Source organism: Hippopotamus amphibius, chromosome 5 (assembly GCF_030028045.1).
Source record: "Hippopotamus amphibius kiboko isolate mHipAmp2 chromosome 5, mHipAmp2.hap2, whole genome shotgun sequence".
NCBI lineage: Eukaryota > Metazoa > Chordata > Mammalia > Artiodactyla > Hippopotamidae > Hippopotamus > Hippopotamus amphibius.
Genome location: NC_080190.1, coordinates 24,049,643 through 24,064,594, shown reverse-complemented (window position 1 = coordinate 24,064,594; position 14,952 = coordinate 24,049,643). Strand labels below are relative to the sequence as shown.

Below are 14,952 nucleotides of genomic sequence, written 5' to 3'. Positions count from 1 at the left end.
TAGACATAGGTATTTATAATAATCTAACATAGATTATTATTATATGTAATTCAGTAAATTAACTTTATTTTTTTGAATGAATACAAAATATTCAGTATTTTCTATTTTGTGTGTTTAGATTTTTACTTAAAACTTGATACAGCAGAGGTCCTAGTTAACCCAAAACATGCCGTTCCACAAGCTGAAATATGTCTACACATAAATGAGAAGCACATGACACATAACTGGAACCCTAAAATATTTGTTGAAGAACAAATAAACACACACATCTAACTAGTTGGTGGAACAGTTGTCTCCTCAGGTCTCTAAAGCTGTAGCTGATGTGCATAGGAAATGGAACCTACACAGAGGGGATTGGATGCAAGTCACTGGGGACAAAGAAAGGGGGGGTTGCATCAGTCCCTAGCCCAACCTAGCCCCACAGACAGGAGACAAGTCTAGAGAAGAAAGGTGAACCAGGAATAAACCATGAGACACAGAAGCATGATCTTTGGTGCCCAAATGATAAAATATTATACTGGCTTGGAGAGTCTTCTGCCCATATCTCGTTAATCACACTACTGTGTCATATCAAAATGTAGCAGGGACCTCTCAGTCCCCTTGGCACTTGGAGGACTTTCTGCTTTAGGGGCATCAGAAGCATGGCATTAATATTCCTATTGTTATAAAGAACTGGCACTAGGTATGGGGGCAAGTCAGACACTCTATTCAAAGTAAATTTAGGAGCAACAAATTCAAATGAGAAGTGAACTCATAGAAATTCTGAGGAGGATGTAAAGAACCCATGTATTACCAGTAGCACATCTCAGGGGTTTGTTTGTTTTTGTTTTAAATTTAATTAAGCAATTTTATAGTCTAATTCATACGTAAGCCTCTGGAGAAGTTTGGTATACATGGATATTAAAGTCCTCAAGTACTGCATTCATATTCTGTTTTCCAACATTCTTTAGAATGGATAAAATAGCACTAGATACAGTGTAGCCATTCAATAAAGGCATAGTTTTGCAAAGAGGAGGACACCCAAGAGAGGATCTGCCCTCTCTCTTTGCTGAAATGGTTTTCAATAAGCTGATCTCAAGCCATGAGAATATTCTCAGAAAATCCAGGAGGAAAGTCTTGGTTTACTTATTGACGAGTGTCTAAGAGTACAGCAGCAGCCACAGCCCAGACTGGCTTGGGCGTAGATAATTCTCCCTATTCTTTCTACTCCTTGATCCTTGTTACCACCTGCCAAGAGTTTCTAGGGAGCCTAAGGAACTACATGAAGTTCTTTGCCAGAAAACGGTTGTTTCCACCATAGAGAAGCAATAGAAAGGCAGGAAACAATAGATCCTGGATTTGACTCCTGGCTCCCTTACTTAGTAGCTGTGTGACCTTAGGTGAGTTCCTCTCCTTTTCTGTGTTTCAGCTGTGCCATCTATGAAATGATCATGATAATGTCAGTACTTACTCGCATAGGGCTGCTGTGGGATCTAAATGAGACAGTCCGTGAAGGCACTCACAAACTGGACCATAGTTAGTGCTCAATCAGTGCTGGATATCTAAATTGTTATTGTGTCAAATTCAATGCTCCTCAGCTTCCCTGAAACACTCTGCTGTCCTGTATTCTGCATTGTTCATCACACGCCTCAGCCATGTATATAATCCAGAGACTAACAGAGAACTTGAGGTTGTTTCTTTACGGAGAGTTTGTGACTCATTAGTACAGAAACTCACAATCAAATGTGAGGTCTCCAGGATCTCCTGATATGGGGACAGTCCGTATGGCGTGGAGCTCTGCACTAGGAGGAGAGAGTGTCAAGGGGCCAGGTCTGACAGCTGAAGGCAGCAGCTTCCTCCCTGCTGCTGTAGCTTTGCCCACTCGAGTGGAATGAACTGACTTTTTTTTTTTTTCCCTTTTTGAGCCCAGAAGGCATGAATTTACACATCTTAGAACCAGATTCCCCAATCTGTTCCCACATCACTCAGCCAAGTTTGAGATGCCTGATCATCTTGGTTACATGGAAAGCAACACTGAACAGATGAGAGCTTGGCCTATGTCCCTGGAGGGTGTACAGAGGTTAGAGCGGGCCAGGATTGATGTCGTTTCAGATCTTACTCTACTGTACTCTTCAAAATGAAATAAAAATCTAAATTCTGAATCCTGCTCCAGCATTGACATCTGCTGCTTCAAAAGATGACGTTCTTTCTGAGTATCGTAATCAGGTTCCTTACGTCTGGGAAAGGGACCCTCACCTTTACCACTGAATATAGGACTGGCCTAGAAAATGAATCCCTCCCTAACAGTTTTCTTTTTCTTTATTGTTTAAAGACCTAAATACAAAGTGTTTTATTTGAATTTCTAAAATGATTTTTAAGCAAGTTTTTTGTTGAACACAGTATACGTAAAGAAAATATGCATATTATTAAATACACAACTTGAATTTTACAAAGTGAATGCATTTATTAATCACCAAGAACTTTAAAACTGCCAATACCCCTAAAATCCTCCCCGCCATGCCCCCTTCAAAGGTAATAATTATTGTCATCTCTGTCACCATAAATCAGTTTTGCATATTTTGCATTTTAAATATGTAGACTCACATAATATGCATTTTTTTTCAGTCTGATTTCCTTAGCTCAAGATTAGCTATGAGATGCATTCACATATCTGCATGTAGCAACAGTTTGCTCTTTGTTGTGTGGTATTCTGTTTTATACGTATCCTGTCATTTATTTCTCCACGCTAATGTTGATTAATATCAGTAATTATATCTTTATTTTCTATAACTTCCATTTGCTGCCTCCTATTGATGACTGCTGTGGGGTTAAATTTATATAAATATATTAATCATATCTCAGGCAACTGTTCTTTTTTCTGTTGCTTTTTTCCTGTTCTTGGTCCTGTTTCTTGATATATCTGTAATTATTTAAATACCCAAATTTTACATGAAAAAAAAAACAGTAAGGCCTCTCATGTATGTTATTTTCCTAAAATTTTGTTATAACTTCTGATAGACATTTAAAATGGGGGAAAAAAAATCATTCTAACCCATTCAAAGACTGAAATAATTTCAGGTGGGACTTCAGGGTGTAGAAAGTCTGATCTAATTCTGTTTTGTCCTCACTCCTAGCATAGAGCTTTCCAGGAGTCTCCAGAACCTAGTCTTATATCGTTCACCAGCGTTTTCCTCTTGATTGTCCCTAAATTCAAATTTTTTATCTCCCCAAAATGTTATACTTCTAAAAACTATGTTTGACTTCACATCCTCTTAAGTGACTACTTTCTGTTTTGTCTGTATCCCTCAGATATTGTCAAATAACTCAAGGGAACAAAGACACAGAGTATTGTGTGACTTCTCTATGCTTCCCTTCTCTCTGGGTGTGACATCATCAGTCCCACCTGACTTGGTAATCCTGAAGTCTAATCTCTATTTTCCCACCCTTGTGAGTCCACCAACAGATGTTAAGTTATCACTTTCCATCTGACCTTCTACTGGGAATCTGAAATATGACCTCTTATACAGTGTGAAGTATGAATTGGCAGAGTTCTTGAGGGGAAATACAGCACAAAATGTTCGACTCATCACAGTGAATTTCCCATCTCTCAAGAAAAGAACTGTAGCTTCTCAAATCCTCTTCCTCCCTCTGTGTGTATGTCTGCCTCTCTCTTTCCCACTCTCTCCCTCTCTCACTCTTGCGCTAAATAATGCATATATACTTGGTTTGCAGCAAGCTAGTCTGTCATAGCCTCAGGCAGAAGTCCCCAAAGATTTATTTCTGGGAAATGCAAGCAACTCCAATTGGCCTAAAATGTCCCATCTCTTTCTATTTCCAACTGAAGAACTTTGGGGAACCTTAGTATTTAGAAAACTGAGTATGGATAAAAGGCACTTACTAAGGAGATAGTAGAAAACAGTATTAGGTTAGAGCAGTGGTTTTCTAAGCGGTCCCCGAACCAAAAGCATCAGCATCATCGGGGCCAGGGTTTCATACTCATTGGCTCACAGTTTTTTCTACGGTAATTAAAAAACCAAGTATTTTGAGCAAACCAGACAGTGTAATCCTAACTGCTGCATCTTTTCCCCTTCAAGCCACACTCTAGAATGTCTCAGACTGGTCTATCCCTCTTGACGTTGCCCTTGTTTCCTTCTTTCCTTTTTTTTCTTGAAGCATAATGCAAAACCTACGACCTCAACTGCATCAGAATCTTTGGAGATGGAGCCCAGGAAACTGTTTTACTATGCCTACCAGGTAATTCCTATGCATGTCAAAGTCTGAGAGCCACTGGGCTATCAGATGGCGTAAGTCAGTGTTGTATATCTTCATCCTGGTGTCATTATGAACTTTTAAAATCCCTTTGTATTCACAAGGCCTAGCACAGGGTAGGCCATATTTTAGGTACACAGAAAACATGGTTGAAGGTATCATGCCTGGTTTAATAATTGAGATAATTTTATGAAAGTGTTTATCCTTTAGAGACCATCTTCCTCATTTACAAGATGACAAACACACCTGTGTACATTCTAAAATACATAATATAAATGTCACCTTATCCTACCATCTAAATACTCATAAATTTCAGACAATCATAATTTGGCAAATAATAAATGATGCTTATAATAATACCCCTGAGGTGCTATTAAAAAATAAATTTCTTAATTGTCAAAGAAATTATACTGTTATGTTTAGATCGGCCTTGGTGCTATATGTATGACCAGCAGGTTGCATTCAGAAAGAAATGCTAAGACCTCAGGTTAAGAGAGGAAGACAGTGTTAGCAGCTCTTAGGTTAGTTCAGTATGTATGTGTGTTAAGTTATTCTAGGAATACCACTGATGTATTCTGAGAAAACATTTTACTAAAAGTGCCAAAGTGAAATAAAAATAACGGAAGATGTGTGTCAGAGAAGGTGAAATGATAACAAAAACCAAGGAACTAAAAGTAGAATAAAAATTTTAAACAAAACAAAATTTAAAATAAAAAAATATATATATATGTAAACAAAGACAAAAGGACATGTAAAGGGAGCCATGACTCCTTAGGAAAAATCACCAGCTCTAGAAGGTAGAGAGGAGACAGGACTCAGTCCTACCTCTTCCAACTGCACCATGAGAGTAACATTGTGCCCTTGTTCTGCTGTCAGCTTTCCATCAGCAGTGATGATCCGGAGCCCCCGCGGGGCCTTCCCTGGGCACTTCTGTGGTTTGGCCGTGTACTGTTCTCTTACTCCATCAGTGCAGTTATTGGAAACCACCTTTCTATACCTAAATGGAAAAAAAGAAAAGCTCAAATTATAATCCAGCTCATGATAATTTTGTTCACTTCCAATTTTTTAAGCTGAACCTTCTGCCCAGCCCTGAGGACTAACAGTAACTACCTTTCCTGTTGCTCTGAAGATTACAGTTTATTCATAGAAAGCATCCAACAGAGAGCCAGATCATCATAGGAACACACTACGTCTATTATTAACATTTTAATTTACCGATTTCACTCATTTAGTCAATCGATGAATCAAATCATTTCACTTCAGAGCTGTAGGAAATGCATAGCAGTAGAAGATATGGTCCTTCCTTGCCCTCGATAAATTTATAATCTAGTTGAAAAGATACACATGGATAATCTAGGAGATACTTCAAAGGCTACATGATTAAGGGTTAAAATGAGTAATATACGTTGCAAAGGAATGTGTAGTTCAGAGAAAGAATAGATCATTATGCATTATGTGACTCAACATTAGATATCATACAAGATGCTGTACTAACGGTATAGTGTAGAAGGTTAGCTAAAGTTGATAGTTTCTACTCAATATTTCATGAGGAGTTATACTGCCTAAACTATTGAAACCTCACATTAAGGAAACTTCAGTCTACAGACTGAGTAAATCCTTTCAATGCTTTCACTTTTTTTTTTCTTGTTTTAACTTTAATAGGAAAAAAAAATGAATTATCCTACAAATTTATCCTATACAATTTATCAGATTCATAGCAAATTAGAATCTGTGGGTTTTAAATAACTAACCTTTAAGACTTCTGAGGTTCAAAGTTATCTATTCACCTATTTTTGTTTGGAGTCAACAGCAACAGCTTTATGAATTCATATATTTGATTTCTCAAGTCTACCTGCTTAAAGTTACTGACAGAGCTCAAAATGGAAGCAAAGTCCAAGGTCTGTCCATTCTTCTAGATCAGGAGTTGACAAACTTTTTACATAATGTGCCAGGGAATAAATGTTTTAGCTTTGTAGGTTACATAGTTTTAGTCACAAGTACGCAACTCTTTGGTTGTAACATAAAAGCGGACACAGACAATGCACAAAAAAGTGAACGATCTGGATTCTAATAAAACTTTATTTATAAAATCTGGTAGTGTGCTGACCTACAGGCTATTGTTTTCCAACCCCTTCAATCTAGCCAAAGTCCTTTCTCTGTCCCTAAGTCTCAAGAATGACTACCTAAAAGCAAGGTTGAGAAAATAAAATTAAATACTGTCTGGGAAAGTGCTTTGACCCTATGGATCACTGTACGGCCAATTATTAATATTAAATTCACCTCATAGGGTAGTTGTAAAGATAAAATGTCTTAATGTGTTCAGAACAATTAAAAAACAGCCTGACAATTAGCAAGTGCTTATGAAATGCTATCAATTATTTTTATTCAATGTTATTATTTATCCTACCTGTTTACAACCTTCAGGGGTTCCACTTTCTTTAGGATAAGTCACAAACCCTCTAATCTTACGCATGAAGTTAACTTTGTTTTGCACTTCTGGACTCTTTCTTCCCAACTAGCTCATTCTGCTTTAGCCAAACTTCTCTTTTCAATCTTCTTGAAAGTACTTTTTTCTTTTGTTCTTTCTGCTTCCATGTCCTCCCATATGCCTTATCAGCTGCCTAAAACACCCACACTTTAACTGACAGTTTACCTCCTGTCTTTTCCTGGCTGGGATAGTAAAATCATAAGAAGTTCATATTTAGAGAGTGCTCAATATGTTCTAGTCATTGTGCTAAGTTCTTAACATGATTTGCCTTTAAAATATCCCTAATAAGGAAGGTATTATTATTCCCAATACACAGATGAAGAAATTAAGATTCATTGAACTTAACTAGCTTTCTCAAGACCACACAGCTAGGACCCTAGATAACTTGTCTCTAGAATACACATACTCTTTACCACTGCACTGTACTGCCTCTTTAAATGGAGTGAGATAGCTGTCCTCTAAACTCTTATAGGAATCCTTATGATCTACTTGATAGGAATCATTTATCCCTTTTATGATTTTCTTCCTGTGTGTGACTGTGAACTTTAAGCTCCTTGAGGGCATCTTTGTGCCCCAGACATGCAAGGCTGATAATCAGGAGGTCCACACTGGGATGACTGTATGAGTTTAAATGTTGAAATATCTGCCTAGCAGTTGGGTCTTATCACCACCCCAAACCCTTCTAGCACCTCACCCACCAACCCAGCTATGCTGACCCCTATCCTCGAAGTCTCTGCTGCTCCTGGCAATCCAGAAGCAAATGGGTTAACACCTAGCCTCCCAAATGCCAGGAAGCCTCCCAAACCCTGCTCCTGCACTAAGATCCCTACCATTCTGATTGGTCATTGCCATGTCTGAGCAACTTGAACATCACTCCATCTGATATTTTGAAAATTCCACTGTGGATGCTTATGACTATACACTGATTCGAAAGAAAATAAGGGCAGATGGGAAAGAAGGGGAAAAAAAAGAAAAACACCCTGCAGACACTGGAGAATGAAGGCAGAAAATGACCAGCAATGTCACACAGTAATTATGGCATCCTGGTGAGTTAAACTGCATCAGAAACTCCCTGCCTGTTTCAGAGACAAGGCACTATGCAAATTAAAGGCAGGTTATGATTTTTAATCATTTAGCATCCAAGCACACCTGTGACTCTATCTTGGCGAGCAGCTATGGAGGCAAGAGCTCACCATCACCACTGGCATCATCAGCTAGAGAACATTCCTTCTGTTTCTCACTGTTCTGACCAATCATCGCCCTGCGCTTTCCTGAATCCTGCCGCAACAGGAGCTCTGCTTAAATCCAAAGCACGAATCCATCCCCCTGGGATTCTGCCACAGAGAAGACTGTTGATAATTTTTTAAAATGCTCATTAAAAACCATTCTGAAACCATTTTATTTCCTGGATGAAAACGGCATCACATTAGCCCTACCAGGCCAGTCTCTGAAATTTAGAAGAAAATTGTGCAGAAATATAGAGTTCATTTACTCAAGTAAGCACACACCTGCTTTCTGCATTACAGAATGGTTCTATTTTCATCTCAGCAGCTGTCCCTGGGTCTGAGTTACATAAATGAATAATACATTTAATATGTTATTAAATGGGGCTGCTTACCTCTGCAATAACAAGGCAACTTATGATTATGTTAGACCTAAGCTCTGAATATTACTGGGATGTATTTAGTTGGTAAAACATTCTTCAATCTGCCAAGGAGAAAAGTGCTTTGTAATGGCAAGGAAGTCTTTGTACAATTACTAAAAGGAAATATTCTGCAAATATGCCTTTGATATTACCAACTGCTCATCGGCAGATAGTGTCTTATTATTTCAACAACCCCAATTTCAGCTATTCTCTTCCTCCCTTTCTTGCTACTCCTCTGTCACCTTTTCCTTTTTACCCCTACCCTCTTTGATTTTCCTTCTGTGCTGCCTGCCAGTCTTAAAAAAGATGAAGGCCACAGTTTTTCTTTGTGAAAGTAAAACTGGAAAAAAGCATTGGAAGTCTTCATATCCTGTGATTTTGCTATCCAGCAGTTTTTTTTTAACTTATGATTTTTGCACAGATGTTTAAGGTACAGATGTTTGATATAGATGTTTATGACTATTCAGTGTATGTTAAGGTAACAGTATAATCTAGTTTAGTCAATCACCACCTTGTATGTGATGTCAAGACCCTGCCCCCAGAAATTATGGTTTAATTGAGAATTCTGGGCATCAGTGTGTTTCTGTTTTTAAGTTCCCCGGGTGATTCCACTGTGCCTCCAGGATGAAAGATCACTGTGCCGGTGGTTGAAATTAGTGTTGTGGAACCAAACTGTCTGAGTTTAAATGCAGGCTCTTATTCATTATATAAACTTGGGCAATTTACCCAGACTCTAATGTTTAGGTTCTTTGCCTGTAAAATAGGGATAATTACAGAATCTTTTCCTAAAGTTCTTGGGAGGATTAGATGAGGTAATGCATTCCAGAGGACTTAACATAGAATCTGGCACATTTCAAGACCTTAATAAATATTAAAATATCAAAAGGTAGTAAGAGTTAGTATTTAAACTTTTAAATATTAGCTTGCTCTTATACAGCAAGTTCCCTGAAAATAGAAGCCATGCTCTTACTGCCAAGATTATCTTAAGATCAAACAGGACCACATGAATTCCCTCCTTAAAATCATTCAAAACTGCCTATGGCTTATTCATAAAGGATAAAGTTCAGGTTTACAGGAGAAGTCCATGATCTGTCCTCCATGCATTTTTAAAACTTTATTTATTTATTTATTTACCGGCTGTGTTGGGTCTCCATTGCTGCACGTGGGCTTTCTCTAGTTGTGGCAAGCAGGGGCTACTCTTCCTTGTGTGTGAAGGCTCTAGGCACGCGGGCTTCAGTAGTTGTGACACATGGGCTCAACAGTTGTGGCTCATGGGCTCTAGAGTGCAGGCTCAGTAGTTGTGGCACATGGGCTTAGTTGCTCTGTGACATGTGGGATCTTCCTAGACCAGGGCTCAGGCCCGTGTCCCCTGCATTGGCAGGCGGATTCTTAACCACTGAGCCACTAGGGAAGTCCCTCAATGTATTTTTTAGACTTTAGCTCTTTCCACTGCCTGACATGCTTCCTGAGCTCAGGCCAGATTGAAGTACATGCCTTCTCCTGCCTGTGTTGTTCATTTTGCCTGAGATGGTCTTTACTCCGTCAAAGCTCCTATCCATTCATTAAAAATCTGTGTAGAAATTATGTTTTCCTATGAAGTCTCTTCCCTTTTTTCACAGTAGTTGTTACATGTAATAACCAAGAAAGAGCTAGAACTCTAGGTTTTCTTGTAGCCAAGGTAGGTCTTATTGTCACCAAGTTCTGGTGTTCTTCATTTGTGAGCACGAGAAGAAATTAAACAGTTTAATTTTTTGGATTGTACTATGTGTCTTTGTTTTCAAGGGAAAACTACCTTGTTACAATGACACTTGACTTGAAAGGAGAAATGGGGCAAGACCTGGGGACAGAGAAGGGAGCTGGTTCTGGGAACAGTGTATGGCTAACACTTAAAATCTTTCTAGACCCAATGTGCTCATATTTCAACAATAATCTTATGTAGCAGCCAAAACCCCAACATTCAGAAAGAATAGGGTTCCATGGCTGACTAAGCAGGTTCTCCAATTTCTCTCCTTAAGGCAATAGCTCTCAGGACCTTCCCTTTAAACCAAGTAAGCAGACCCTGGGATTAGAGGACTGTCATCAGACAGAAGACTAGGTGGAGGGGAGAAAACTTTTCTTGCATGAGGTAGGATGGAAGCATAAGTCACTTAATTTGAACAGTAACTTAGTTCTGCATGCCAACTTGATGCAGTAGGACTTACAGTCAAGTTAAACTAAATGACAGTATCAAAAATCACGAAAGTGGCTCATGGAATCCAATACCTGAGTACAACAAATTTATAGAAGGAAAATTTCCCTACTTTTAAGCACCTGCAGTCCAAGGAATCCTAATACTGAATCATTTCAAATTAGTCATGGACATGTCAGAACCTGAAGGGATCTCAAAGATCATCCAATACAATCCCTCTGTTTTTGCACATAAGAAAAAAATAAGAGATACACTTTAGAGGATTTCCCAAAGTCACACAGGGGACAAGCAGAGGTTATGAGCCTCTGGACTGAGTTTGGAGCTCCCTAGCCACGAAGTCATACTACCCAGGTGAGGATCATTCTTGCCAATACCATCGATGTGGGAAAGGACAGCGACGTGAGGAACCGGATCTCCACACACAGTGGTGTTCACGTTCTTCACTTCCAACCCTAATGTCATCCCATCAACATATGGGAAAATGCATCTAAGAAAGATATTCTGAAGAATCAACTTTGTAGTAATAGACAATTGTGGAGCATCTGCTGTGAGACTGCATGGGTGCTTTCCAAGGGGACAGCTGACATGTAAAAGAATGAAATTAGAACACTTCCTAACACCATACACAAAAATAAACTCCAAATGGATTAAAGACCTATATGTAAGGCTAGACACTACAGAACTCTTAGAGGAAAACATAGGCATAACACTCTTTGACATAAACCAAAGCAAGATCCTTTTTGACCTACCTCCTAGAGTAACAGAAATAAAATAAAAAATAAACAAATGGGACCTAATGAAACTTAAAGGCTTTTGCACAGCGAAAGAAACCATAAACAAGGCAAGAAGACAGCCCTCAGAATGGGAGAAAATATTTGCCAACAAAGCAACGGACAAAGGATTAGTCTCCAAAATATACAAGCAGCTCATGCAGCTTAATACCAAAAAAGCAAATAACCCAATCCACAAATGGGCGGAAGACCTAAATAGACATTTCTCCAAAGAAGACATGCAGATGGCTAACAAACACATGAAAAGATGCTCAACATCACTCATCATCAGAGAAATGCAAGTCAAAGCCACAATGAGGTATCACCTCACACCAGTCAGAATGGCCATCATTAAAAAAACTAGAAACAATAAATGATGGAGAGGGTGTGGAGAAAAGCGAACCCTCCTGCACTGTTGGTGGGAATGTAAGCTGGTACAGCCACTATGGAAAACAGTTTGGAGGTTCCTTAAAAAACTAAAAATGGAACTATCATATGACCCAGAAATCCCACTCCTGAGAATAGACCCAGAGAAAACCATAATCCAAAAAGAAACATGTTCCATAATGTTCACTGCAGCACTATTTACAATAGCCAGGACATGGAAGCAACCTAAATGCCCATCAACAGATGAATGCATAAAGAAGATGTGGCACATATATACAATAGAATATTACTTAGCCATAAAAAGGAATGAAACTGAGTTATTTGTAATGAGGTGGCTAGACCAGAGTCTGTCATACAGGGCGAAGTAAGCCAGAAAGAGGAAAACAAATACCGTATGCTAACTCATATATATAGAATCAAAAAAAAAAAAAAATTGGTACTGATGAACCCAGTGACAGGGCAAGAATAAAGATGCAGATGTGGAGAACAGATTTGAGGACACGGGTCTGGCGGTGGGGCAAAGGGGAAGCTGGGACAAAATGAGAGAGTAGCATAGACATATATATACACTACCAGATGTAAGATAGCTAGCGGGAAGTTGCTGCCTAACATAGGGCTATCAGCTCGATGATGGGTGATGACTTAGGGGCCAAGGATAGGGAGGGTGGGAGGGAGTCGCAGGAGGGAGAGGATATGGGGATATATGTATAAATACAGCTGAACACTTTGGTGTACCTCAAAAACTGGCACAACAGTGTAAAGCAATTATATTCCAATAAAGAGCTTTAAAAAAAAAAAAAGAAGAAGACAGCTGCATGGGCCCCGGCAGTGCTGGATCTGTAAACAATGCAAGTGGTTTGCTGTCTGTGGACTTGAAACACATGTACCATTTCTAGGACTAATTATTCTCTGTGATGCACATTGACAAATCTCGCTGAATAAATCAGACTGAACGTTAAGATCCCCATCAGGATCAGAAATGGGATCACTTGGGAAAAGACCGCAGCCCCCAAAGACCCTGGAAATAGCAACGCCAGAGCAATGACAGGATAACCAGGGTCTAAGTGATTTCATAGCTGATGTAGAGAGGAATATGTTTATAGAAAGCATTTTTAAACATTCTAAATGCATGCTGACAGTATGGAGATTACTATTTTGCTGTAATTTATGTGTATATATTTTTTCCTGGACCCACTAAATATTTTTATATAGATACTGAATTAACGCTGTTTTAAAATCTTTTTTTAACTTTCTGAGTAAATATTCCCATTGAATATTGAGAAACTAACCCTGAGAAACAATAAGAACTGTCATTGTACATTTACATTCTTTCAGGAGGGATTAATTGCTCCTCTAAAGAAACTCCACAGACAAAAATTTCTATACCCACCTTTTTTAAACACATCTAGAAATATATCTAGCTTAATAGGAAAAAGAAACCTGCCCCTTGAGAAGATTACCTTGATTTCTTGGAATAAATCAGCCCAATGCCCACTTTATATTTATAGAATCTTTTACGGTTGGCATGAAACAAGCAATGTCCTAGTTAATTTAGCAACTTAAATTTGTATCATGTTGCCTGGATCCAAAACAGTATAAACAAGATTTAACCATGTATAAGTACAACTAAATAAGCTTGGGCTTGTGTATGTACAAACTGAGGTATTTATAGTCATCGATGCACAAACAAAAAGGAATGAATTTGAGGTTATTTCAGCACTAAATGCCAGATGATATACAAATGAATACTGACTTTATTTGAAGAATAGGAACTCATTTACTAACCAGGTGAATGTGTTATCTGCCTTGAGTGGTACTGGGGGTGGACATGTGTTTTGGTGTACAGTGGTTACTAATCATGTGACTTTATGAGTCTATGCAAGTTATTATTTCAGTTTTATAGATTACAAAAGAAGGGCTTAGATTCACTGTGTCCTAGATCTCAGTACTGTCATGACTATTAAGTATCAGCCAAATGTCTGGACTAATGGTACACAATAAACGACATTTCCCCTTCTTTTTTTTTTTTTCCTCTTTTCCATGTGTCCAGGGCGTGAACCAGACATGGGCACAAACCAAAAGCCAAGCTGGGATAAACAAGGAGTTGCTTTGTCCCTGGCTGATATGAGACAGGTACCACCAACCAGGTGCCACTCTACCCAGGTCAGGGACAACCCCACTCTTTTCACCTTCACTCCAGAGGAGCCCTTCGCAACAATACTCTAGATTTTGGGAATGGCATCTGCATTTTTTAAAGTGCCTACTACCCACTAGGCATTGTGTTGCATGCTTCATATGCAGTATCATATTTAATCAACCTCCAAAAGCAAATAGCAAAATTTCATAGATTAGGAAACTAAAGCTCAAGGAAAGGAAGTCACCTGCTAAAGACAAAGGTAAATGGCAGAGGTTGGATTAAGACTCTTGTTTCATTCAAAATAACTTTACTTTCACCAAATAATACATATCTCCTTAGAGTTCACTCTGTACCCATTACAGGCTGAGGCCCCATTGCCAGCCTCCTTACTTTCCATGGAATGGCTTGTGGAAGGCATGAAGGCAAAGGGTGAAAAGAGGCAGGGAGAACGTGGTAGAACCGTGCTCACACGCTGTCCCATGCTGTGGACATTGGACACTTGACACCACTGGACCAAGCCCTAAGGACTGGTGACTACAGCTACCTGGAGGGACATTCGGCACCTGTTTCAACTCTTATTGCAAATCTCTTTTCTAAGAGCTTGCTAAGAACTGAAACAAAACTGCACACCTGTTCACTTCTTTTTTGTTTGTTTTTTAATTTTTTAAGTTCTTTATTGGACTATAATTGCTTTATACTGTTGTGTCAGTTTTTGAAGTACACCAAAGTGAATCAGCTGTATTTATACACATATCCCCATATCCCCTCCCTCTTACGACTCCCTCCTACCCTCCCCATCCCAGATCCCTAAGTCATCAGCCATCATCGAGTTGAACAGTGAAGATGATAACAATTCTGGCATCCCCTTGAAATAGCATTTCTATTGGATATAATAATAACCAATGCTAGAATGTTTCCATCACAGTGAAGTAAGTGAACCTGAGAACACTGTTTATATATACAGAGTAATAAGCTGACTGTGAGAGCAACAATAGTCATTTATAAAGTTAAGCCTTAAAAAAAAGTAAAAGGAAGGTTTACGTGCATGCTTTCAAGTAAACTATCAGAAAGGTGCTACTGGCAGATCTC

The 14,952-nt window shown here is 38.8% G+C and overlaps 1 protein-coding gene and 1 non-coding gene across 5 annotated transcripts in view; both read right to left on the bottom strand.

Annotated features, from left to right (window-relative positions):
* Window positions 1-14,952, bottom strand: part of SORCS1 (sortilin related VPS10 domain containing receptor 1) — a 497,412-nt gene that overhangs the window by 58,224 nt on the left and 424,236 nt on the right. For all 4 annotated transcript variants that reach the window (XM_057735386.1, XM_057735384.1, XM_057735383.1 and 1 more), the window contains exon 18: window positions 5,074-5,245. In XM_057735386.1, the coding sequence (XP_057591369.1) occupies window positions 5,074-5,245 (172 nt within the window). The remainder of the gene's footprint in view (window positions 1-5,073; window positions 5,246-14,952) is intronic.
* On the bottom strand, window positions 13,765-13,899 carry LOC130854710 (small nucleolar RNA SNORA48). Its single transcript, XR_009054148.1, has one exon. It is a non-coding gene; the product is annotated as a small nucleolar RNA SNORA48 (small nucleolar RNA).